Below are 25,547 nucleotides of genomic sequence, written 5' to 3' on the forward strand. Positions count from 1 at the left end.
GTTAGCCAGTCTATGGGAAAGGCTTTGTCTCAGGAGCAAAGAAACATCATTTCAGTCTGAAAATTGTCACTTTGGACTAAAAATGTGACTGTTTCAGGGAGAATGTTTGTGTAACTGCCTGGGAACATCCAGCTGTTCTGCTAATACCTGGCGTATTTTACCCAATCAGCAGGTGCCTGGTCTGCCCCTTCTTATCTCTTACTCCGAGTGTCCCTCATAGAGTTTCAGTGTCCCATTTCAGAGAGACGCCATTCCCCACTAACACCTGCAAATGGCTTTCCCAAGCTGGCTACTTTTCTCCTTCGTCCTTCCCTCCTTTCTCCAGGCACAGGATCAGCCTGCTCACCGCAGGTTTGAGTACAAGTACAGCTTCAAGGGACCTCATGTCACTCTCCCCGATGGAACCGTGCCCTTCTGGGACTTATATGGAGGTAACGAACCCCCTGGTTCTCTTTAAATACCATATTGTAATATCCAAGTATCATGCTCCCTGCTTTACAACATATAGTGCCTGGATTACAACTCGCTTGTCTAAACAGCCTGGGATTCAGAGTCGTAGAAGGACGGCGGGCTGGAAAGTTCTTAATATATCATTTTCTTATCATGCTTTGTTTTAAAAGGGTTAATAGAAAATCAAGTGTTAAAAAAATGAAGATGTTGCTTTGCAATCGCCGTCATTTCTTTTAGCTTTGACTTTTCTTAAAAAACTGAAAATCCTAAATAAAAAGACATTCTTGTAATTACTATAAATCTTAAATTGTATACAGTTTGATCTATAAGTTGGAACATACATTTAAAAAAATAAGGAAGCTTTCAATGTCCAAAATCCTGAAATTCCGCTACAATATTTAGTTGTGATTTTTAAACCGATTACCAAAATTGGAGTGCGATGGGAATATTATATTTGTGGAATTTCCTACGTAATTTCGATGCTCTGGTTAGAAATGAACCCGAGCCTGTGACCTATACTTCATTTTACGGAAGAGAGAGTCTCGCAGAAACCTGCCTGCTTTGAATTGGTTCGTTTGTGGGGACATGTTTACAGCCGCTTCTTGCCAAACTGTGGAATGTGTAACAGCTGAATATCAAGCTGCAAATCTGAAAAAAATCAGCGATACGAGCAAAATGGGAATTCATAACTGCTGGGCGTAAAATTAAGGTCTATCAAAAATTTAACACAGACACCGTGATAGATTGCTGTCGGTGCCTTTTAACTTAACAAATACTAGCTCGATATTTCGATATTCTTCTGCTAAAACACCCTTTTAATATTTGAAAATTCCTAAATAAAATCTCAGAGGCCGCGTGGTGTGGTGTGGTGTGGTGTTGGACAAACTTTTATTTTCTTTATATTTTTCAAAAAACTTTATTTATAACCAAAAAGAAAGAGCAGGGAAAAAAAAAGGCATCTTCAAAAAATGCATAACGTAAAAAGGGAAACCAGCGAAGAATAAATCCAAAACATTCAGTAGTACATGAAAGAGAAAGTGTCACTCTCCCTTGTGCACATAATACATGATTAAATGAAAAAGAAATATTTAAGAACAATAAATCAGAATCAAATAAATTGTCAAGTAGGCCGGGAAGCAAAAACATATAATGAATTGAGCTAGTATAAATGGAAAAGATATACAGAAAACATATTTTTCTGACAAAAATCAAAACATAGAAACATAGAATGTGACGGCAGATAAGAACCATTCGGCCCATCTAGTCTGCCCAGTTTTCTAAATACTTTCATTAGTCCCTGGCCTTATCTTATAGTTAGGATAGCCTTATGCCTATCCCACGCATGCTTAAACTCCTTTACTGTGTTAACCTCTACCACTTCAGCTGGAAGGCTATTCCATGCATCCACTACCCTCTCAGTAAAGTAATACTTCCTGATATTATTTTTAAACCTTTTCCCCTCTAATTTAAGACTATGTCCTCTTGTTGTGGTAGTTTTTCTTCTTTTAAATATAGTCTCCTCCTTTACTGTGTTGATTCCCTTTATGTATTTAAATGTTTCTATCATATCCCCCCTGTCTCGTCTTTCCTCCAAGCTATACATGTTAAGATCCTTTAACCTTTCCTGGTAAGTTTTATCCTGCAATCCATGAACCAGTTTAGTAGCCCTTCTTTGAACTCTCTCTAAGGTATCAATATCCTTCTGAAGATAGGGTCTCCAGTACTGTGTACAGTACTCCAAGTGAGGTCTCACCAGTGTTCTGTACAATGGCATGAGCACTTCCCTCTTTCTACTGCTAATACCTCTCCCTATACAACCAAGCATTCTGCTAGCATTTCCTGCTGCTCTAATACACTGTCTGCCTACTTTTAGGTCATCTGAAATTATTAGACATGTACACCATTGAAATTTTTGTTTCATACGAATGATTTCGTACTAAATAAAAATCTTGTACGTCAATCCAGAACTTCGTCCGCAAAGAAAAAAATAATTATTTGTTTTCGTCCATTATGACGAAAACAGCACTGCGCATGCGCCCCCCCAAAAAAGGAGGGAGCAGGCACCGCGAGTAGGGGCATGTCCCCTAAACAAAGTTAAAACTACTAGTGACTGGGCAGCTAGTGTACATGTAACCAAAATTATAGTAAAAACGATAATGTTGCAATATGAAAACTTAGCTATTTAGATCTAAATAGCTACTTTTTACACATACTCTTACCGTACTCATTACACTTTCTACATTTATATCCACTTTTAAATGACAGCGAGCAGCCAGTGGCTGCTTGCTGTCGTAAAACTAAATATAAATCAGTATGGGGTTCACTATTACCCCAATATTGATAAAAGGGAGGTTAAATCCTCCAGCATGCTGTGAGTAGGGGCCGGTCTCCAAAACAGCGAGCAGCCAGTGGCTGCTTGCTGTCATTTAAAACTACTAGTGACTGGGCAGCTATTGCAAAATGTCATTTATCATGAAAAATTTATTTTATTGACGGATAGTGAATGCTTTATCATATGAAGCCATTTATTATCAGATAGTTGTTTGGCTCCTTTTTAAATAATAATTATAACAGAAATCACCCAAATTGCCTTAATCAAAAGTTTACATGTTTGGCCTTGTTACAGACACAGAAGGTGACATACAGGTTAAAATGACAATTAAATGTTAATTTCCCACACCTGTGGCTTTCTAAATTGCAATTGGTGTCTGTTAGTGATGTCCCGAACGGTTCGCCGGCGAATAGTTCCTGGCGAACATAGCTTGTTCGCGTTCGCCACGGACGGCGAACATATGCGATGTTCGGTCCGCCCCTATTCGTCATCATTGAGTAAACTTTGACCCTGTACCTCACAGTCAGCAGACACATTCCAGCCAATCAGCAGCAGACCCTCCCACCTCCTAGACAGCATACAATTTAGATTAATTCTAAAGCTGCATTCTTTTTTTTTTTTTTTTAGACAGAAGTGTGTTATATTTGAGCATGCTAGGCTAAACGTGCGTATATCATGGCTAGTTGCACTGAGGGTATGAGTATATAGCAGTACATTGTTGTGAAAGATGGCTGTCATGTTTAGGGTGTAGCTTGCACAATGCACGTTATCAACTGTGTATTTATATCAGCAGCTCCACCACTAGTTATAAATCAAGTGTGAGTCGCCCCATGAGATGAGACTAGTGAATAACATAATACATGAACAGTTAAGGTAAAGGTATGTAAGGAAGTACGACAATAAACTCTTTAGGAGGTGAAATAATGACATGTTTAAACGCTTGCTACTTTACGATTAGTTAATGTGCAGAGAGCAGTTCATGTGATCAAAGGCATGGTGTGGAAGATCGGCTATAGTGGGACATGCTTGGCAGGCTGCTGTTTACTGCTTGTGCTCATCCAATCCCTTCTGGGCGCCAGGTGCAGACCCTGGGAGTCCCTGATACCTGGAACAACAAAGGCAAGTCTCTGGCTGAGTGCCGGGTTCGCGGCTTGAGGTGGTGTAAGCTTGTTTTGTCAGGTGGTCGGATCTGTCCCGGTGGTGCTTCACGTCCGGTGCGGGATTGTGGTGGCTTAAGGTGGAGGCGAGTGCTTGACGTGGGGCAGGCTCTGCATTTCTGTTTGTGCCTCCGGTCCCGTCTTCGACGCCTTTTGCGTTGGTGGATTTTAATGGGGACTGCTTCGCTTAGCTGTGGTGGAGCTTGTTGGGGCTGTGGTGGAGCTTGTTGGGGCTTCCTGCTTGTTATTTGCTTCCAAAATTGATTAAAGAGTCTGTCCAGCTTAGACTCAATATCCTGTCATGCTTTGCTGGTACCAGGAGGACACACGGCTGCTGCCATATTGGGAGAGTCGCAGATGAGTATGTCAGCCTGGGCGGCTGTGCTCTGTGCGTCCATTAGCTCCAGACAGCCTCTCAGGGGTGGACCGGGATAACCCCCACTGGTTTGAGGGGGGGGGGGGGGGGTAACGGAGCTCCTGCCGGGAAGTCGCTGCTCCTGGGCATCCCAGGATCGGCTGCCTCTCCCGCCCGGTGAGCACCAGGCCACACTTGCCACGCGGAGGTAAGTAAGACTCTGTCGAGTTGCTGACCGCTATTAAGCATGTCGGGTCGGTCAGGTAGGAGCAACATTGCTGGGTCATCCCCTTCTGGGGTGAAATTTGCTTGTTGATAGCTGCTTAAAGTGAGATATTGAGGGAGCTCACACAAAGTGCGTCTTTCCCCCATGACAGCTAGGCCCCGCCCCCCGGAAGCTGCATTCTTAGTGAGAGGAGGGACACTGTAGCTGCTGCTGATTTAATAGGGAAATCGATAGCTAGGCTAGTGTATTCAGTGTCCACTACAGTCCTGAAGGACTCATTTGGTCTCTGCTGTAAGGACAGCACCCCAAAAAGCCCTTTCTAGGGCTAGAACATCAGTCTGCTTTTTTTTTTTTCCCCTGTGTAATCTAATTTCAGTTGCCTGCCTGCCAGCGTGTGTGTCAGGCTCACAGCATATACTGTGCCCACTTTCCCAGTGCCACCACTCATATCTGGTGTCACAATAGCTTGCATTTAAAAAAAAAACAAACCTTTTTTGACTGTAATATAATAGCAGTCAGTTTCCTTCACACGTGTGCGTTTCAGGGCCTGCCAGGGCACAGTCACACCAGTGCAACTCATATCTGGTGTAACAGTAGTGTACATAAAAAAAAAAAAATACAGGGGGCTTGTTGTCACCTTTAGGGGACCCTTAGTGTTGTATGTGGCTGGGTGGAGGAAGAGACCTTCACTGACATCAGTGAGGACAAGGAACGGGACATGGCTAGCTTGGTATCCAACCTTGTGCAAATGGAGTGTTTGCGGTTGTTTGCGGTGCGTTAAACGGGGAGTTTGGTCTGTCACTGTGAAGCGGGCCTAACCCTTACACTACCTGATCGATACAACATCATACCTGATGTTTTAAAGCACGTTATTCCAAACAATTTAGGAATGTTAGGTGATTTATGCCCTTTATGGATTAAAACCAGACTCTGCATCAACTATGTAATTTTCCATGGGAGTTTTGCCATGGATCCCCCTCCGGCATGCCACAGTCCAGGTGTTAGTCCCCTTGAAACAACTTTTCCATCACTATTGTGGCCAGAAAGAGTCCCTGTGGGTTTTAAAATTCGCCTGCCTATTGAAGTTTATGGCGGTTCGCCCGGTTCGCCCGTTCGCGAACATTTGCGGAAGTGGAGGCATTTTGCCAAGACCAATGGGCCGCTGTACCACCTGCAGGAATAAGGGGACTCACAGACAACTATTACAAATAGCTGCATGCTGTCATTGATTCTAAAGGGGACAATACACAGCATTAGGAACTAAGGGTATGCAGAATTTTGAACAGGGGTCATTTCATTTTTTTCTTTATTGCCATGTTTTGTTTTTTGATTGTTCCATTTTGTTATAGCCTACAGTTTCATATGAATCCCATAAGAAAAAAAAAGAAATGTGTTTTGCCTGCTCACTTATGTTTTCTTTAAAAATGGTACATATATTACAAATTCTCCAAGGGTATCCAAACTTTTGAGCACAGCTATATATATACAGCTATATATATATATATATATATATATATATGTTTACATACCTAACCCACTACTTTATTCTGTTGAAGTGAGGGGTAAAAGCTATAGTAATTCCCAAATGGAGCTTAGGAAACCAATAATTCCTTAAACAGATCATGGAATATTACTTTTGGAAATCCACACAAGTCCTTATCATGTAATATTTACCTGCAGATGCCATTCCTGGTCCAGATGAGGTCCGTCTTGTCCCATCTCTGAAACATCACAAAGGATCAATGTGGACCCAACTTAATGCGTCTTTTCCACACTGGGAGGTGGATGTGTCATTAAATATTGTGGGACGTACACGAGAGGGTGCAGACGGACTGGTGAGATATGAGGATATATCATTTTGGGTCATTAAATAAATCTTGTTAGTTTCATTTACCTGGACCTTTCTACATTTTTGCTTTTCCGCTGGAGTATAGTGGCTTCTTCCTCTTTGTCACATAATCTTTACTGTCCCTTATTACTTACATGGGTACACATTTAATTCTAAAACACTGCCCCTTTTTTAGACAACTTAAAGGAACACTCTGAGCACCATAATTACTTCATCTAAATTACGTTGTTATGGTGCCAGAAGGTCCCTGGCACTTCCTCACCGTAGGGGTTAAGCCATTCACATAAAGTAATTTTTTTATGAATGAACTAGTAATTGGCTATTGGCTTAGAGCAAATCAGCAGTGCCCCTGGCCAGCGGAAGTCTGTGATTCTTCTAGCAGAATTTCTAAAAAGTGGATGTGGAACAGAGCCAGAATGATAACTTTGAGGTCAAACTGTTCATTAAGGGACCTCCTGGCACCATAACAGTTTCATTATAATTAAGTTCCTATAATGATATGCAAGCTTTTAGGCAGATGAATTTATGATGTAAATTAAAATGTATCTTATTAAAAATTATGTCTAAATAGAATATATTTTTCAACATCTTAAACTTTCATCGTAAAATAATATGTTCCATAAAATGTATTTATTTAAAGAGCTGCAATTATTTTATTGATATTGTCATATTCTGCCTCCCCTAGGCCATTTGGTACACGAGGGAACCAGGACAGACAGGTACGGTTTATGGCTCCGCTGACCAATGGGATGGAGTAGGAGTTATATTTGATACCTTCGACAATGATTTTAAGGTGAGACTATGGATCTGTGACTACAAAGTCAGTTAAAGATAAAAAAAAAATGTCAAAATTTTGCTTCACACCCTAGCAAATATCAGAGAGCTGCATACCTGTACTTAACTCCTTGAGTACACCTAAAGGTATGTATACAAAATGACCAGATATATTACTAATTTCATGACGTAAAGTCATGATTTTATTCAGGGCCGTTTGAAGGAATTTGGGGGCCCCAAGCAAAATGGACATGGAGGCCCACCCCCAACTCCCCACCCCCCACACGCACGCAAAGCCTACAGGAACCACAGCATAGCCCTGACAGACATACTGACACGTACACAGACATACTGACACACAGACATAGTGACACACACAAACACCCTGACAGACATACTGACACACATACTAAGACACATATACTGACACACACAGATATACTGATACACACAGACATACATACTAAGACACACACACACAGACACCCTGTCACACGCACACAGACAACTTGACAGACATACTGACACCCTGACAGACATACTCACACACAGACAGACATACTCACACACAGACAGACAGAAATAGTGACACACACACAGACACCTTGACAGACATACTCACACACAGACACACTGACAGACATACTGACACACTGACAGACATACACACAGAAATAGTGACATACACACACAGAAACCCTGACAGACAGTCCAGCTGTGTAAAATGAGGAATAGATATAATGGGGCACAGGGCAGTGCTGAAATATAGCTGGAGGTTTTAATGACAGTAATTTCACCCATAACATAAAAATACATAATGTCATTGGAAGGCAATGCAAAATAATTACATCATGAAGCTATTGGATCATCTATAAAACCTTATGCAAACATAAAATGGACATTGGACATTTGTAAACGATCTATAAATATGTATAACAATTGGTCATTAAAGCCATATGTAAAGCCATCATCACATGCATATGCAATGCACTGTATATAACAAACACACAGAAAAGCAGATCACTGTATAAAAAAACAAAAAAAACCAATATCAATACATTGCAATATGAATTTTGTAGCCCAAGTCTTCACACCCTCCAAACTACTTAGCATTTACACTTTATAACTTTAACCAGGATGGGTAAAAATCTGTGCTCTAACCCTCCAGCCTACCTTATGGGTTCCCTGGGGTCCAGTGGCAGGCTGAGGAAGTTGGGAGTGTGAGGCTCCTGCACTCCATCTCCCTCCTGACGGCCTCCTCCTCCTCCATCCCACGCGGCTTCATTCCATCTGGGAGGAAGTGACTCACGGCAGTCACTTCCTCCCAGCCTGCTGCAGTAAAACAAGGGGGCCCGGTCGTGCTGTTAAAGGGCCACAGCGCCCGACCGGGCCCTCTTAGTATGTGGGCTCCCAATGCAGCTGCTGCACCGGCGGGCCCATGGGGAAAATAATTATTTTTATGGACAGCGGGCATCCCTCCTCCCCCCCACCCCCATCTTCTTCTCACCTCCCCTTCTCTGGCTGTGGCCGAGCTCCTCTTCCTCCTGTCAGTCCGGCCGGGTACCGCGCGGTACAGGAGATTCAGTTTCCTGTTCCTGGCCGGACTGAAAGGAAGTGAGCACTCAGTGTGCACTTCCTGTCAGTCCGGCCGGGAACAGGAAACTGAATCTCCTGTACCGCGCGGTACCCGGCCGGACTGACAGTGAGGAGGAAGAGGAGCTGAAGGGGAGGTGATGGCGAGGAGTGCTGCAGCTGCCTGAGGCTCTCTATAGAGCGCTCAGGCGGCTGCAGCCTTATAGGAAGCACCAGCTCTGCTTGGGGCCCCGGGCCAGCTCGGGGCCCCAAGCAGTTGCTTGGTTTGCTTGTCGGGTAGCGACGGGCCTGATTTTATTAAGGACACGGAGGCGAGTATTGTGCTTATCACTTTCTTTATTCCTCAGCAGCAAAGAAAGGATACTTAAACATTCAAAGAAAAATTATATAACATGTACTCCAAAGGGTTAACTACAGTAAAACATGGTATCCAATGAGATTGTTCCTAGCCCCATAATGTCCCATGTGACCTTAAGCCACTCCTCTTTCTTTGCTGCTGCCTCCTCAGCTAAGTACAATTTTACATGCCCTCTGTATAACTGTATTGCCATGGATGTAAAAAACAGATAAAATGTGAATCTTGTAATAGAATTGTAGAATTTTTTAATGACAAGTTTCGGGAGAACCTCCCTTTCTCAAGTCTCAAGCATTTCTGAGCAATACGACACATAGAATTCAAAGTTGAGTTTGATACAGAGGTTAAAGCGTCAAGAGTGCAGATAAGACACAGGTTTGACAGAGAATAGACACCATTCTTGCAGAGGGTCGTAAATATCTTGTGTGAAGATCACAGAGTGAGGGGGGAGAGAGAGAAAAAATACAACAAGCAAACAGTGCAAAAGATTGTGCTAGAAGGGGAGAGTTAAAAAACTAGGCTAGGAACAATCTCATTGGATACCATGTTTTACTGTAGTTAACCCTTTGGGGTACATGTTATATATTTTCTTTATAATATGAGCATCCATGTCCTTTAATAAAATCAGCACATTTCTGGGATAGTACACTCTAGTCTAAAAGATGACCATAGATCACTTTTTCCCGAGTTACTAATTGAAATTGTATACACCTAGTGTGCATCTTCTAAAAGTGCCCATTACGGAACTCTATTGTGTTAGGAATACAAAGCTGTATTCCTAACACTATAGTGTGCCTCTGGCCCCACAGCGCCCTCTCCCCCTCTCCCGTCCCCATGCCGCAGTCATCGATGGGGGAAAAGATGTTCTAATGAAGAGCCTTACAATAGCTTATTATACACAATCATACACAGTCATATTTTACCAGATATCAATGAAATCACGATATAAAAGAAATTACTGATGACTGTGATACTTACATCCGCCAGGAATGCAACCATCTCCTTACTGTTATGTGGCTCTGTAGAGGCTGCCTGTAAGCTGGTCAGTTTACATTAACACTAGCAGACCCTATATAAAGTTTTAAAACATGTATTTTTTTTACTTATATCAAAGAAGCTAATATGTATTTCATGTTGTTTTGTTTTTCAGGGGAATAACCCAGCAATATTAATTATAGGGAACAATGGAAAACTCAATTATGACTATTCACAGTATGTACCCAATACTTATGTAACTTGTTTGTATAGTATCTATGAAATAATTGATAGCTCTTTGCATACATACCGTATATACTCGAGTATAAGCCGACCCGAATATAAACCGAGGCCCCTAATTTTACCCCAAAAAACTGGGAAAACTTATTGACTTGAGTATAAGACTAGGGTGGGAAATGCAGCAGCTACTGGTAAATTTCTAAATAAAATTAGATCCTAAAAAAATTATATTAATTGAATATTTATTTACAGTGTGTGTATATAATGAATGCAGTGTGTGCGTATGAATGCAGTGTGTGCGTATGAGTGCAGTGTATGAGTGCAGTGTGTGTATGAATGCAGTACGTGTATGAATGCAGTGTATGTATATGAGTGCAGTGTGTGTGTATGAGTGCAGTGTGTGTGTATGAGTGCAGTGTGAGTGCAGTGTGTGTGTGTATATATTAATTGAATATTTATTTCCAGTGTGTGTATATAATGAATGCAGTGTGTGTGTATGAGTGCGTGTGCGTGTATGAGTGCAATGTGCGTGTATGAGTGCAGTGTGCGTGTATGAGTGCAGTGTGCGTGTATGAGTGCAGTGTGTGTGTGAGTGCAGTGTGTGTGAGTGCAGTGTGTGTTTATGAATGAAGTGTGAGTGTGTGTGATGCAGTGTGTGTTTGTGTATGTGTTGGTGGGGGTGGGCATTTTGATATATTATTAATTATTTTATTAATTATTTAATTTTTAATTTTTTAATATTATATATTTTTTATTATTATTATTATTTATTATTTAATGGAATGATTATTAATTTTTTTGTTTTATTATATTTTTTTTTTGACCCCCCTCCCTGGTTGATACAAAGCAGGGAGGGGGGCTCCTTCCCTGGTGGTCCAGTGTCATTGGCAGTTCAGTGGGGGGAGAGGGGGGCTGGCAGAGCTGTACTTACCTGTCCTGCAGCTCCTGTCAGCTCTCTCCTCCTCTGCGCGGTCTGTGCAGCTCACTCTGTCAGCTCCCAGTGTAAGTCTCGCGAGAGCCGTGGCTCTCGCGAGACTTACACTGGGAGCTGACCGAGGTGCTGAACGGACGGCTTGGAGGAGGAGAGAGCTGACAGGAGCTGCAGGACAGGTAAGTACAGCTCTGCCAGCACCCCTCTCCCCCGGTCTGTATTATGGCAATGTAAATTGCCATAATACAGACTCTGACTCGAGTATAAGCCGAGTTGTGGTTTTTCAGCACAAAAAATGTGCTGAAAAACTCGGCTTATACTCGAGTATATACGGTACTTGTCATCATACACTGATCAGCCACAACATTAAAACAATCTGCTAATATTATCTAGGTCCCCCCTGTGCTGCCCAAACAGCTCTGATGCGTCGAGGCATGGATTCCACAAGACCTCTGACCGTGTCCTGTGCTATCTGGCACCAAGACATTAGTAGCAGATCCTTTAAGTCCTGCAAGTTGCGAGGTGGGGCCTTCTTGGCTCAGATTTGTTTTTCCAGTAAATCCCACAAATGCTCAATCGGATTGAGATCTAGGAAATCTGAAGGCCAAGGCAACACCTTGAACTCTTTGTCTAGTTCAGGGGTAGGCAACCTTCGGCTCTACAGATGTTGTGGACTACATCTCCCTTGATGCTTTGCCAGCAATATGGCTGTAAAAGCATTATGGGAGATGTAGTCCAAAACATCTGTAGAGCCGAAGGTTGCCTACCCCTGGTCTAGTTCATCAAACCATCCCTGAGCATTATCTTGCTCAAATGCCATGAAGGGTTGTAGGTGATCTGCAACAATCTCTAGGTAGGTGGTACATGTTAAAGGGTCATCCACATGAATGCCAGGACCCAAGGTTTCCCAGCAGAACATTGCCCAGAGCACAACACTGCTTTGCTGGCCTACCTTCTTCTTATAGTGCATCCTGCTGTCATCTCTACCCCAGGTAAACAACTCTCACGCACTGGCCATCCACCTGATCTAAAAGAAAATGTGGTTCATCAGACCAGGCAACCTTCTTCCATTGCTCCATGGTCCAGTTCTGACAGTCTCATCCCAATTGAACGCAATTTCATGGGTGATATGGGTCATCATTGGCACTCTGGCCAGTGTGCGGCTATGCAGCAAACAGCGTTGCATTGTGTGTTATGACACCTTTCTACCATAACCAGCATTAAGTTTGTCAGCAATTTGAGACACAGTAGCTCTTCTGTATGATTGGACAAGACAGGCTAGCCTTCACTCCCCACCTTCATCCATGAGCCTTGGGTGCCCATGACCCTGACGCTGGCTCACCGGTTGTCCTTATTTGAACCACTTTAGTAGGATCAATACCCATAAGGTGGGTAGTGAGTAGAGGTCATTTATAAGTGCAATAACCTGGAAATCAAGCACACACAATTTGACACACGTTGTATGTCGGATTGTGTGTGTGATTTCGGGGATATTACACATGGTGTGTGGGTGTCTGGGAACCTTATTAAACATGCAGGAGTCTCCCGGGAGATCTACTGGGAGACTTGGGATGTCTCACTAACCACTGCATACCAGGAACATCCCACAAAACTTGTCGTGTTGGAGATGCTCTGACCCAGTGGTCTAGAATCACTATTTAACCTTGGCAAAGCCACTCAGACCTTTTGCTTGCCCATTTTCCCTGCTTCCAACACACGGAATTCAAGAACTGACTGTTCACTTGCTGCCTATATCCCACCCCTTGATATGTGCCACTGTAACAATATATTCAATGTTCTTTACTTCACCTGTCAGTGATTTTAATGTTGTTGCTAATCAGTGTAGAGCTGCACATTAATTTTATTTTTTCAGTTTGTGGGATGGGTGTTTTATTTATTGATCTCATTACCCTGTTGGCATGTATTAAAGGAATATGTTTATCCAGTGTAAACATTCCGCTCCCAAATGACATGACTAACTTACCTCGCTCCTGTAGGCCCTTGCTTTTGGATCTCCTTGCAGAAGAACCTAGTTAGTTTAGCTTTGTTAAGAAGGACCATGCCGGGCTGCTCTCATTGGCTGAGAGCATCACTTGAACGATCTCAGCCAATGAGTCCTGTATAGATATTGCTTAGCTTGCAGAGAGACATCCGGCTTTTTCTGCAGGAGAAGAATGAATGCAGCATGGGTACCTGATGGTGGCTAGCCACCATAACCATTAGGCTTATGGTTCTCAAAAATCTGTTTTTTTTTCAGATTTTAGTGTCCACTGAATTACAGGATTTTCCCTCCACATTTGGCAAGCTATTGTAGTAAGTTAGCAATGGTTTCTATACTAGTATACTACAGGACATGTGTTTATGGTGTATGATGGACTCTCTCATAGAATCCAATAGAATACTGTCCGGCATCTGTGCTCTACTGATCCATCCACTTATCTGACACCACAATGGGTTGCTTTAAGGTCTACTGCCAAGTGTAGGGCCCTGACCAATTGCAGATCACTTGAGACTGTGGTAGAGCTGAGATCAGCTGACAATATAGTGACCATTTATATCTCACTAAAGTCCATTCTCCTCCCTCCAAGGTCCATTCTCGTCCCTCCACCAACCTAGTCACTTTACATTCCGTCAGCATTCTAGAAAAAAAAAATTCTAGATAATCTACACTCACGGTCTACAAACTTTGTGCTAAATAGCGTCAATGTTTCAGTCCCCGGTCGGGACTCAAAGCAAAGCAATATATAAAGAAATGGGGGGTGTGGAGCCGAGCAAGCAAGCTGGCTGGTCACACTTCACATGGGCTCCAGCTATATGGACTCAAATACATTGAAAAAGCGAACCACAGCGACAAGAGTGGTGAATAACCAAGACCTTCAGACTGACATAATGCTGGTGCACACCCCGATACCGGTATCGACACCCGGCTTGCCTGGGAACCGCTGTGGCTGGCTTGGGCCTACCGGAGGAGGTGAGGGGGAAGGACGGCCGCCTTCTCACCCGACTCAAGGGCCCTCAAATGCATGAAAACCGCTTCCCCCCCCCCCCCTGTGGACCGGTGGGGGTTATCCCGGTCCCCACCAGAAGGGAGACCCCACACGCCGCACCAATCGTCGGTTCCCGCCAGCCTTTCAAGCAACGCGGTGGTGAGGGCCTCCAAGATGGCGGCACTGATAGAACCAGACACTCGAGACCAACAATGACCAAATCCCACCCCAAGCACCTATGACTCTACTGATGACCCCATCAATGCGCTGTTCGATCGCTTCTGGGCCAAGTGGATGAAGCGACTGCAAGCAGCGACAATCCATCCCACGCCGCCCTCACAGGCAAAAGTCCATGGCGGGAGGAGACCGGGGCCTCCACCTCAGGGCACAAAGAAAACAAAAAAAGCGACCTCCCACAAAAGAGGCCCTCCCGGGCTGGGAGCACCCAGGGGCATGCCCCACAAGCGTCGACCACACCGGCAGACAGATGCCACACGAAGACCCGTGCAACATTACGCAACTCACCGCCACCTCCTGACAGGGACGACCATGGGACACAGTGGATCCCAGGTCAGTGGTAAGAGGGCGCTAGCTCCAACACAGTCCCGGGGCAGAGGGGACCACCCACCACCACAACGCCACACGACCCCCAGCAAGTACCAACACCTGCACCAGATAAGAGGACCGGGGGTCCACTGCGACCAACGAGTGTACACAAGCAAGACGCCTGGGCCACAACGGGAGGGGAGCAACATGGCTGCTTCAAATCGCCCTACTGATCACGCCCACCTACCAGGCCTGTATCCAAGTGGTGGAAAAGCGGCAGAAGCTTCTAAACTGGACTGTAACATGCCACAGGCAGGAGTTGGCTGAATGGGACACTTGCCACCACAGATAAGAAATCCGCCCAATCCTTCATTCCTCCCATTGCCTCTGAGACTGCTTACAACCCACTGCTAATTATACCGCCATGCTATACCCCTAGTCAAAACACACCTAATTTTTGGCGATGAGACACACTTGCATACACCAGGGGTAGATAGCGAAACACATGTTGGCCTCAACCATATTGTAGTAATGTTTTAGCAGCTAAGCTACAGAAATATAATTCAAGTCCACACATATCCAGCCTGCGCATACCACACTTGTTTATGCCTAACACAGAGTGCACACTCACGACAATGCTTTTCCTAACCCAAGCTTAAATATTATTGCAAGTTGCATATACACTTCTCCTAATAGGCTTAGCATAACTGTTACACTCATGTTTATCCCTAATAACATAAAATTGTGCGTGTCTAACTTGATACCCCAAGTGTACGATATGATGCTTGTTTCGAGGATTACCGTTGGGGTACCTCGAAATTGTATGTTTTGATTTTTTATGCACGGCAAAAATATAAAATTAAAAAAATAAAAAAAATAAAATATATAAAGGAATGGGATGAGGTTGATTATCCAGCGCCAGCAAAAATGGTTTAACCCATCCATATGAGCGGCATTGCAATATATAAAGTTACTAACAAATCATTACATATTCGGACTGACCGGAACATGTAGACATGCTATGTAGTTGTATTATGGTAACAGTATGACTTCATGAGGTTTATAGAGTCAGGTAGATGGGCGCTGGGTGTTAATACAATGATTTTCAGGAATACATGGGGTAAAAAGTAACAGTTCTGAGCAGTAATCTGCAATAAGGCGACACAATTTAAGCAGGAAGCCTGCAGACTAGATAGACCAGGTGGTTCAATGTCCCATTAATTCTATCTTTTTATGTTTCCTATTCTCTCCCTAGAGAGAAACATGCGCCATATGGCTGGCCCCTCCCCTCTCCCCTCCACTCCTACTCACAATATCCCCACGCACATATGTGCAGAACAGACTCCCCGCTACTGGCTGCTATTAATGCTCGCTTAAAATCCCTGCATTAACCCTTGCACAGTATGTGAAAAGCAAGGATTATTCTGAAATTAAATCGTGAATCTGTCTCTCTCATAACTTCCTCACTGAAAACTGATATATACAAACCTAAATATGTGCATATATTAAATATATATATATAGAGAGAATTGATAAAGCCCTAATAACTCTTCCCTACTGGGGAATAACCCACGATAATAAATGGAAAAAGACAGAAAGTATGGAACCTAAGGTTCCTATGCGGAAGAGTTATAAATGTAAAGGGAGTCCCTACCTTTAATAATCCTAAGAGTATAGGTAAATAAAAAGACAGGAGGGAAAGATAAGGTAAGGGGACTAGCTGTGTAAAAACACATACAAATCCAAACAACCACTAAACAGAGAGATTCCAAACCTAATATGGTGAGGTCAAACACCTCTAAACTGAAGGGTTGTAAGAAGGGGTAGGAGGAAAATTGAGGAGGAGGAGGCAACAACACCTCCTTAGAGGGGAGAAAAGAAAATCCCCCAAAACCCAATAACAAAAGAGTAACCTCCTTAAAGGGGACGAAAGAAAATCCCCAGAACCAATTTACAAAAAAGTAACCCCCAATCTCTGAAAAAAGAGGGTACTAATACTGTTACCTCGGCACTGTGAAAAAACCACAGAGAAACACGGAGAAACTTTAGAGACACCCTGGTACAGAGTCATCTGGCACCCAGAAAAAGGAACCGTAATAACTATCTACCGAAGGGGTCGTACAAATGTGGGCATTGCAGCGCATGTGAATTCATGGAAAGGAATTCCAAAGAATTCAGTGACAGCAATAACACAGAGGTGTTCCCTGTTCGGTCTTTTTTCAACTGCAGAACAGAAGGGGTGATTTATTTACTCACCTGTTCGTGCGGCATTAAGTATGTGGGTAAAACATTTAGACCTTTTAAACTACGGATCAGGGAACACGTTAACTCAGTTAGGAGACCCTTAGAAACTCCTATATCCCGTCACCTAAGAATACATCACTCAAATTCCTCTAAAAAACTGAGGTTTATGGGAATTGAGCACATCCCTCAGACTCAAAGGAAAGGTGATTGGGACACAAAATTGCGACAACGTGAGTCCTACTGGATCTACAGACTGAAGACTCTCTCTCCCGCTGTATTGAATGAGGGTTTTTCATTCACTGCTTTTTTGTGATTACTCTCTTTTTTCAGATGCAATATATAATTAGGGACACTCCTTACAAGTCCTTTGTACATAGTAGGTTGAACACTTGTATATAGTCACTGTTTATTTAAATGTATGTTTTATCACTGTGGACTTTGGTGTGGGATTGTGTATGGGGAACCAGTAAATCTGACAGCCTCAGGATTTTATAGGGTTGCTACCCATCAGCCTGTAAGGCAAGGAGACTGATAAGCTGAGCCCTTACTATCAATATCTCCATCACCAAGTCTCTTTTTCTCTCTTTTTTTTCCCCTTCTTTATGCTAGGGTGCAATCTAATACTGCTTCGTGTCATACCAAAAGTGCATATTTTAGGATCTTCTGTATAATACCCTAGTTACCTGGGATACAGTAAGATTAATAATAAACTACTATAATAATCAGACCGGGCACAGGAAGGGGGTGTCGGGTTACTGACTGCCAAAATCCCCGGTAGAGGATTACGATAGATTAATCCAGCCGCAAAATGGGAAGACTTAAAATGATTGACAGCGGCGTCATTATATGACGCGATTAAACCACTCCCCCTGTATGCGACCGTCTGCCCCCCCCCCCCACGTATGCACTAATGGGAGGGTATGTGGGAGGTCTTATCGTGATGGATAAGCGTGTCACTACTTGACATGACTAGACCACTCCCCCATGCGCTCCCACGTGTGCACCCGTCAAATTTTCCGATCACGTGGTCTATAGACCAATCAACACGGGTATCCTCTGACCAATCAACGGATCGGGTGCGCACGCAGGAACTATACACAGCGGCAAATTGTTTCGAGATGATTGTAACAATCCCTATATAAACGAGCATAAAGACAGGTAGAGGTTTATCACTCCTGACGACGGCGTGTTAGCACGCTGAAACGCGCGTCGAGTTCTCATTTATTTAAACTATTTATTTTTTTGTGTTCACTTGGGTAGCACTTATGGATCTTATTTTAGTTTAATTTAATTTAATTCGTTTTTAGCTATCTTAGACAGGAAGGTAGTAGGGTAACAAGGTAGGCACTTGTGGTTTTTTCACAGTGCCGAGGTAACAGTATTAGTACCCTCTTTTTTCAGAGATTGGGGGTTACTTTTTTGTAAATTGGTTCTGGGGATTTTCTTTCGTCCCCTTTAAGGAGGTTACTCTTTTGTTATTGGGTTTTGGGGGATTTTCTTTTCTCCCCTCTAAGGAGGTGTTGTTGCCTCCTCCTCCTCAATTTTCCTCCTACCCCTTCTTACAACCCTTCAGTTTAGAGGTGTTTGACCTCGCCATATTAGGTTTGGAATCTCTCTGTTTAGTGGTTGTTTGGATTTGTATGTGTTTTTACACAGCTAGTCCCCTTACCTTATCTTTCCCTCCTGTCTTTTTATTTACCTATACCCTTAGGGTTATTAAAGGTAGGGACTCCCTTTACATTTATAACTCTTCCGCATAGGAACCTTAGGTTCCATACTTTCTGTCTTTTTCCATATATATATATAGAGCTATAATCACACAAATTGGGCCCTCCGAGGGTGGCTGTGTGAATTACCCCCAAGGCCTGTGTATCCAGACACCAGAGCAAAATGGCTCCACGAATCAGAATGTGCGAAATTAACTTAATGTTAACACACTATTCATTGCAGGTTTCGAGATCAGGGATTTCTATGCTGTGTCACTGTGTGTATATTTTGTCATGCAGTTGTATACTCTGTACAGCATTGTATAATTTATTATTGAGTCGCATACTCTGTACAGTATTGTATAATGTATTATTGATTTGTATAATCTGTACAGTATTGTATAATGTATTATTGAGTTGCATACTCTGTACAGCATTGTATAATTTATCATGGAGTTGTATACTCTGTACAGCATTGTATAATTTATCATGGAGTTGTATACTCTGTACAGCATTGTATAGTTCATTATTGAGTTGTATACTCTGTACAGCATTGTATAATGTATTATTGATTTGTATAATCTGTACAGCATTGTATAATCATTTTAGGGCCCCCACCCACCGCTCAGGGGTCGGGGCCGTGGGGAGGACAATAGGTCCACCCCCCCTTATTTTACTTTAGGGCCCCCACTCGCCGCTCAGGGCACGGGTGGGGGCTTGGGAGGGGCGGACACTTCAGTTGTGTTTTTTTTAACAGTGAGCAGCCACAGGCCACTTTTAAATTAAGTAAAGCCCAAGCTGACTGTAAGTGAGAGAGAGTGTGTGCTGTGTGTAACTGTGGCTGTGTCTGTCTGTGTGACTGTATTTGACTGGGTGTGTGACTGTCTACATGTGCCACAGGCTGCCCACTGTTTACTAAACAAGCTTATCTTTACTTAGTATTAGTAATTTTGACTGAAAGACCAATTTAGGTCTTTCAGCCTTTTGGTAGATAGCTCCCTAATACTGTGGGAATTAGGGAGTTATCTACTAAGCGGCTGCAAGAGAACATCCGAAGTTCCGAAGTCCCAAATTTCGGAATGCCGAGCCGAACTGAACCGAATATTTTCTCCATGCACATCCCTACTCTGTACAGCATTGTATAATGTATTATTGAGTTGCATACTCTGTGCAGTATTGTGCAATTTGTTATTATTTTATTTAATAAGCTTTCATCTGATATTTTAACCCTTCACAGCGATGGAGTAAGTCAGGCTCTAGGCTCCTGTGTGTTGAATTTCAGGAATACGATTCGTCCATTCAGAGCAAAAATCTCTTACTTTAAGAGGACATTACGAGTAAGTGACTCTGCTTTTTATTTTATTTTTCTTTCTTTAGAACAGACATTAAGACAGTACAATGTCAGCTGGTGTACATTAGTATTTATAGAGTTTCACATAGCACTTCAGGTAAGACATGCTAATCTGATATAACAATCAATCCTTGGACACTTTGAAATGCTTGCTGTTGGCTGAAGGAAGACGGGCAGCTTTGGGCTTTCCTTGTTTCTCCTAAACGGCAGTTTTTGAATTGGAAAATAAACAAAACAGGGGATATCAATGAGGGAGGCGGTGAGGATGGGGAGGGGAAGAGAGGGATATTTCCACCTTGAGTCGGTATGATATGTCTGATACAATTTATGCAGGCACTCTTGGAAGGTGGCCAGCGTCCTCTCCAGCCCGAGAACTATAGTAAAATCCCTGTGTCCCACCCGGATGGGACCCCCATCTGACCCCAGCTTCGGTCGTCGCAGTGCACCATGTAGCTCCCCCAAAGACCCCTAAAGACCGTAATAAGGTCTAAGACCAGAATGAGCAATGGTGTTTTTTTGACAATAGTTTAATACAGATCGAGTCTACACTGAAAGTGTGTACAATGTCTTCTCCCCAGGTTGCTGTACACACCGGCCTGACCCCAGGAGATGACACATATGAGCTGTGTGCTCAGGTTTCAAACATGGTAATTCCTTCCACTGGTTACTTTGGGCTCTCTGCGTCTACTGGATTCCTGGCTGGTAAATATAAGACTTTAAGGCATCTATATCTTCATTTACCCTTTTCCAGTCTTGAATAGGGTATATCTTATTGAATAGAGTAAAGATGAATGTGACCGCAGATAAGAACCATTTGACCCATCTAGTCTGCCCAATTTTCTAAATCCTTATCTTATTTCTAGGATAGCCTTATGCCTTTTATAACTTTTAGAATAAAGCAATCTCACTGGCTTCAAACATTGTGAATTCAGGATGTAAATAATACTCAATTTATATTTAATCTACATAAAATTAATGTTTGGCTTTCCTGATGTTGGAGCAGTATATTTTTATAGAAAGATAAGCAATCAGTGACCTGAATAAACAGCTTATGGTTCAAATTTTGGCTAATGAACACTGGTTGTGACTTTTCCAGTCAACTCTCAAAAACTATCTTCAAGAGACAACTAAAGTTCAGGAGATGAGTGCTTGTAGTGACACCTAGTGGTAAAAGAAAATATACCCGGCCGCACACAAATGATCACTCACTCTTGTCCATTCTGGGCAATTGATTTGTTTTCCAGTAAAACGATAGAGTGATCTGGCTCGATTCCAAATGTAGATGAGTTTTGTAAATTAAATAAACCTGTACAATGGATGGATGCAAGGCTAATTCATTCGATTAGACATCCACACAATCCACATGATTTATAACTCAATAATGTGAGTGACTTGAGTCTGCCTAGATATTATATTATATCATGTTGATAGACCAAGCAAGGACATTATAACATGGTTGAGTTGGCCCAGGCTTGGGGTTAATAAGTATGTTTCAAACAAACATTAAAATTCAAACAAACATTAAAATTCTTCTCTAGTATTATTTGGGTATTAATGCAACAGCAGCGAATATTGGGGTAATATGATTCTAAGTTCTTCTTAATATTTTTAGTTAATTTTTGGTTTCCATCCAATCAGAATACGGGGAGGGCTGGATACATTTTATCTGGATAATAAAATAATGTAATGATACAATACTTAAAATACCTTCTGTAGATTCAACATGTGATAAGCTATTTGATTACACATCTGCACAATTTATATCACCATGCCATCGGCAATAAAGACTACAACAAGTTGCACTGCCTACGGTGACTCTGGGACATCTTATGTCTAACATGTATAGATGTCTGAGTAGGTAGTCAAACTGCACATGCAATATATTGGCCTCCGATGGATCCATCAAAATTCCATGAACAATGAGCGAGACGTCACAGAGAGCTGTGTACATCTACTCGGTTCCTTGTGACTCTACTGCCACCAGGCTGTCATACCCATGGCTACTTGCAAATGCCTTCAGGGATACCATACATATTCATCATAGCCTGGAAGCCTGATCAACCTAGATACTGTAGCTCTTGAAGAGTTAGGACGACAGGCCACCAGTCCAAGACCAAAGTGGTTACAAGTTAACCCATGCTGTGCTGGACAGGCTGTTGGCCCTGCTTTTCTCCTCCATGTCACTTGTCTCCCACAGTACTTTGTTAATCAGCAAAAAAGTAGGCTGTGGGTCATCTGTCCACAATCCCTGATGTACTAATTGCAATTGCGTCTCTACTCCACCAAACCTTCCCTAGCTGGCTATTAAATCATGGTCTGCGAACAGTAAACTAATGGCAATTTTCGGTTTGAATAATAAATGTTAAAAAAGGCGAGTTCCGTACCTTTTTACATATATATATATATATATATATATGCAGAAAGATACGTCCTGTGTTCACTCCCATCACTACTGGGCGGCAGCAATGACCACAGTACACATCAGCCCCAATACATACAGTAAAAAACAAAGAAAAACAAGTTACCTGCGCTCTCTCCTTAATCCCTATGTATATTTAGACAAAATGGAGGTAATTTAGTTACTCCAATGGCCATGGAGGGAATGCCCGCCTGCCAACGTCAAGGCAGACCCCCCTAAGCGGGTCCTTCGCTGACCCTTCACCTTGCTTCTTTGAGCTTCTGGCAAAGATATCTCTAATGAGACAGAAAGGGGTATTTTTTATATACACCCCTATATATTTATTAACCCTTAATTGGGAACACATGGGATGGGCGGCAGCATTGTAACAAGGCTGAGTGATACAAAAATGGATACAAATGCAGAAAGATAAGTCCTGCGCTCACTCCCATCACTACTGGGCGGCAGCAATGACTACAGTACACATCAGCCCCAATATATAGTAAAAACCAAAGAAAAACAAGTTACCTGCGCTCTCTCCTTAATCCCTATGTATATTTAGACAAATGGAGGTCATTTAGTTACTCCAATGGCCATTGGAGGGAATGCCCGCCTGCCAACGTCAAGGCAAAGAAGTATCCATTTTTTGTATAACTCAGCCTTGTTACAATGCTCCCGCCCATCCCATGTGTTCCCTATTAAGGGTTAATAAATATATAGGGGTGTATATAAATACCCCTTTCTGTCTCATTAGAGATCTTTGCCAGAAGCTCAAAGAAGCAAGGGGTCTGTCTTGACGTTGGCAGGCGGGCATTCCCTCCAATGGCCATTGGAGTAACTAAATGACCTCCATTTGTCTAAATATACATAGGGATTAAGGAGAGAGCGCAGGTAACTTGTTTTTCTTTGGTTTTTACTATATATTGGGGCTGATGTGTACTGTAGTCATTGCTGCCGCCCAGTAGTGATGGGAGTGAGCGCAGGACTTATCTTTCTGTGTTTGTATCCATTTTTGTATCACTCAGCCTTGTTACAATGCTGCCGCCCATCCCATGTGTTCCCTATTAAGGGTTAATAAATATATAGGGTGTATATAAAAAAATACCCCTTTCACATATGTGTGTATATATATATATCATACTCAAGATTTACTTATCCACTAAACAGCAACTTCAATGTTGACAGATTTTATTAGTTTATTTTAAAACACCTATTCTAAGCAAAAATAATGGGGTTTTAGTTACATTATATGATCATACATTGCATAAGCCTGTCACAATGTCGGTGTACCCCATCTTTGGCAGCTTCTACTCTAACATCGTTCCTGTAAGTTTTCTTGTAATTGTCCTATTTATAGTTAAATCCCCCCTCTCATAATATTGTAAAGCGCTATGGAATCTGTTGGCGCTATATAAATGGCAATAATAATCTAATGTATGCTTTTGTGAGATTAACCCACCTACTTGGGGGGGGAATTCCATCTGGGGGCTCTTAAAGGTTAAATAGGACACTGAAATGAGGCACCTGTGACAGGGAGGGGTGCAAAACCAAGGAGTTGGCCTAGACTCCCAAATATATATATATATATATATATATATATATATATATATATATATATATATATATATGAAACCAGGGGGCTGCACTCACCTGAACATGCATAAATGGGGTGCTGCTGGGGGCCAAAACACCTAGTCTATGCAAAAATAATGGGGGTTTAGTTACATTTATATGATCATACATTGCATAAGCCTGTCACAACGTCAATGTACCCCATCTTTGGCAGGTTCTACTCTAACAGCCTAATGTTTGCTCTTACGAGATTAACCCACTTACCTGGGGGGAAATTCCATCTGGGGCTCTCTGCAGTGCAAGGCCTGTGACAGGGAGGGGTGCAAATCCAAGGAGTTGGCTAGACTCCCAAATATATATATATATATATATCCAAATGTTATTAATTAAATTAGACCACTTGGATGATATTTATCAAGGCAAAACTTCTGTTACTCTGGGTGCAAAGTGTCAAGTGTTGGTTTCCATAGTGACTGGTCCTTATTTAGCAATTTGCCTCAGAATAGCACTTTTTTACATTTATTATTGAGACAAATCTCAATCTTCTCTCCTCATATTCAAACGTTACCGTCCCTTGAAGCAATTTAACAGATAACTTTACTTTAAGGATATTCAGCGTAGGAGATGCATTCATACTGCTTTGAGTTCAATTTTAGTAGAAGCATTTTGTATTCTCTTAACTGAATTCTAACGATAGCTCAGAATTTACAAAAATCCTTGTTTCAGTAAAATTAATCTTCAATCAATCAATACCAGACGCTCTCAGACTATAAGTAGTCTTGAAGATTGCTTCAAGAATCAATTAAATACTCTGTAGCGTGATTGGATAAGTAATATTATGTCTGCATGAAGCAGGGTTAATCCCATTCTGTTGTGTCTTTCACAGATGACCATGACGTGTTTTCCTTCATGATATACAGTCTAAGCAGAACCTGGGAGGAGGTGATGTAGCGTGTCTTTATGTGTGTCTGGTTCTGTATGGTATGGTTCATACTATTTAGGTGTCAGGGATAGGCCACTTGTTTCCATTTGTTTAAATAGGTGTAGGTGTGTATAATATGAGAATCAGCTTACTCCATATACAATAAACTTTGCATCTGAATTACATAAATCCCCTATCTAAAACTCAAACTCACATAGTATTGTCATAAAAACATTTTTAAGTTGCAAACCATCAGAAAACCTTACATTGTTAGGTATAAATAAGCAAATGATTCAAGCCACCATCAACACCCATAAACCCATGTTTACAAAATACTTTACTTCACAAGCTACCTGCTTATGTTTTCTAAATAATGTTTTATTCTATGCTATAAATTACACCAATAAACATCACATTGTCATGTTGATTTGTTTGTTAAAAGGAACTGGTAGGGGATTATAAACGTGCAGCACAAAACAATGTGTAACAATACCTTAGACTCAAATTCCCCCTGCTGCTGTAGGATTGTAACAGTATGTTCTGCTACAAGAGGGTTCTCATTGCTGTACCCTCATTTTATTGGA

At 42.2% G+C, this 25,547-nt stretch overlaps 1 protein-coding gene across 1 annotated transcript in view; it reads left to right on the forward strand.

Annotated features, from left to right (window-relative positions):
• Positions 1-211: 211 nt before the first annotated feature.
• The window catches only part of LMAN1L (lectin, mannose binding 1 like), a 56,479-nt gene continuing 31,143 nt past the window's right edge, over positions 212-25,547 (forward strand). Inside the window, exons 1-7 of the mRNA XM_063445889.1 lie at positions 212-431; positions 6,201-6,355; positions 7,055-7,162; positions 10,242-10,303; positions 19,958-20,057; positions 20,650-20,773; positions 24,928-24,983. Coding sequence (XP_063301959.1) covers positions 272-431; positions 6,201-6,355; positions 7,055-7,162; positions 10,242-10,303; positions 19,958-20,057; positions 20,650-20,773; positions 24,928-24,983 — 765 coding nt within the window. The 5' untranslated portion in view covers positions 212-271. The remainder of the gene's footprint in view (positions 432-6,200; positions 6,356-7,054; positions 7,163-10,241; positions 10,304-19,957; positions 20,058-20,649; positions 20,774-24,927; positions 24,984-25,547) is intronic.

Source organism: Pelobates fuscus, chromosome 3 (assembly GCF_036172605.1).
Source record: "Pelobates fuscus isolate aPelFus1 chromosome 3, aPelFus1.pri, whole genome shotgun sequence".
Classification (NCBI taxonomy): Eukaryota; Metazoa; Chordata; class Amphibia; order Anura; family Pelobatidae; genus Pelobates; species Pelobates fuscus.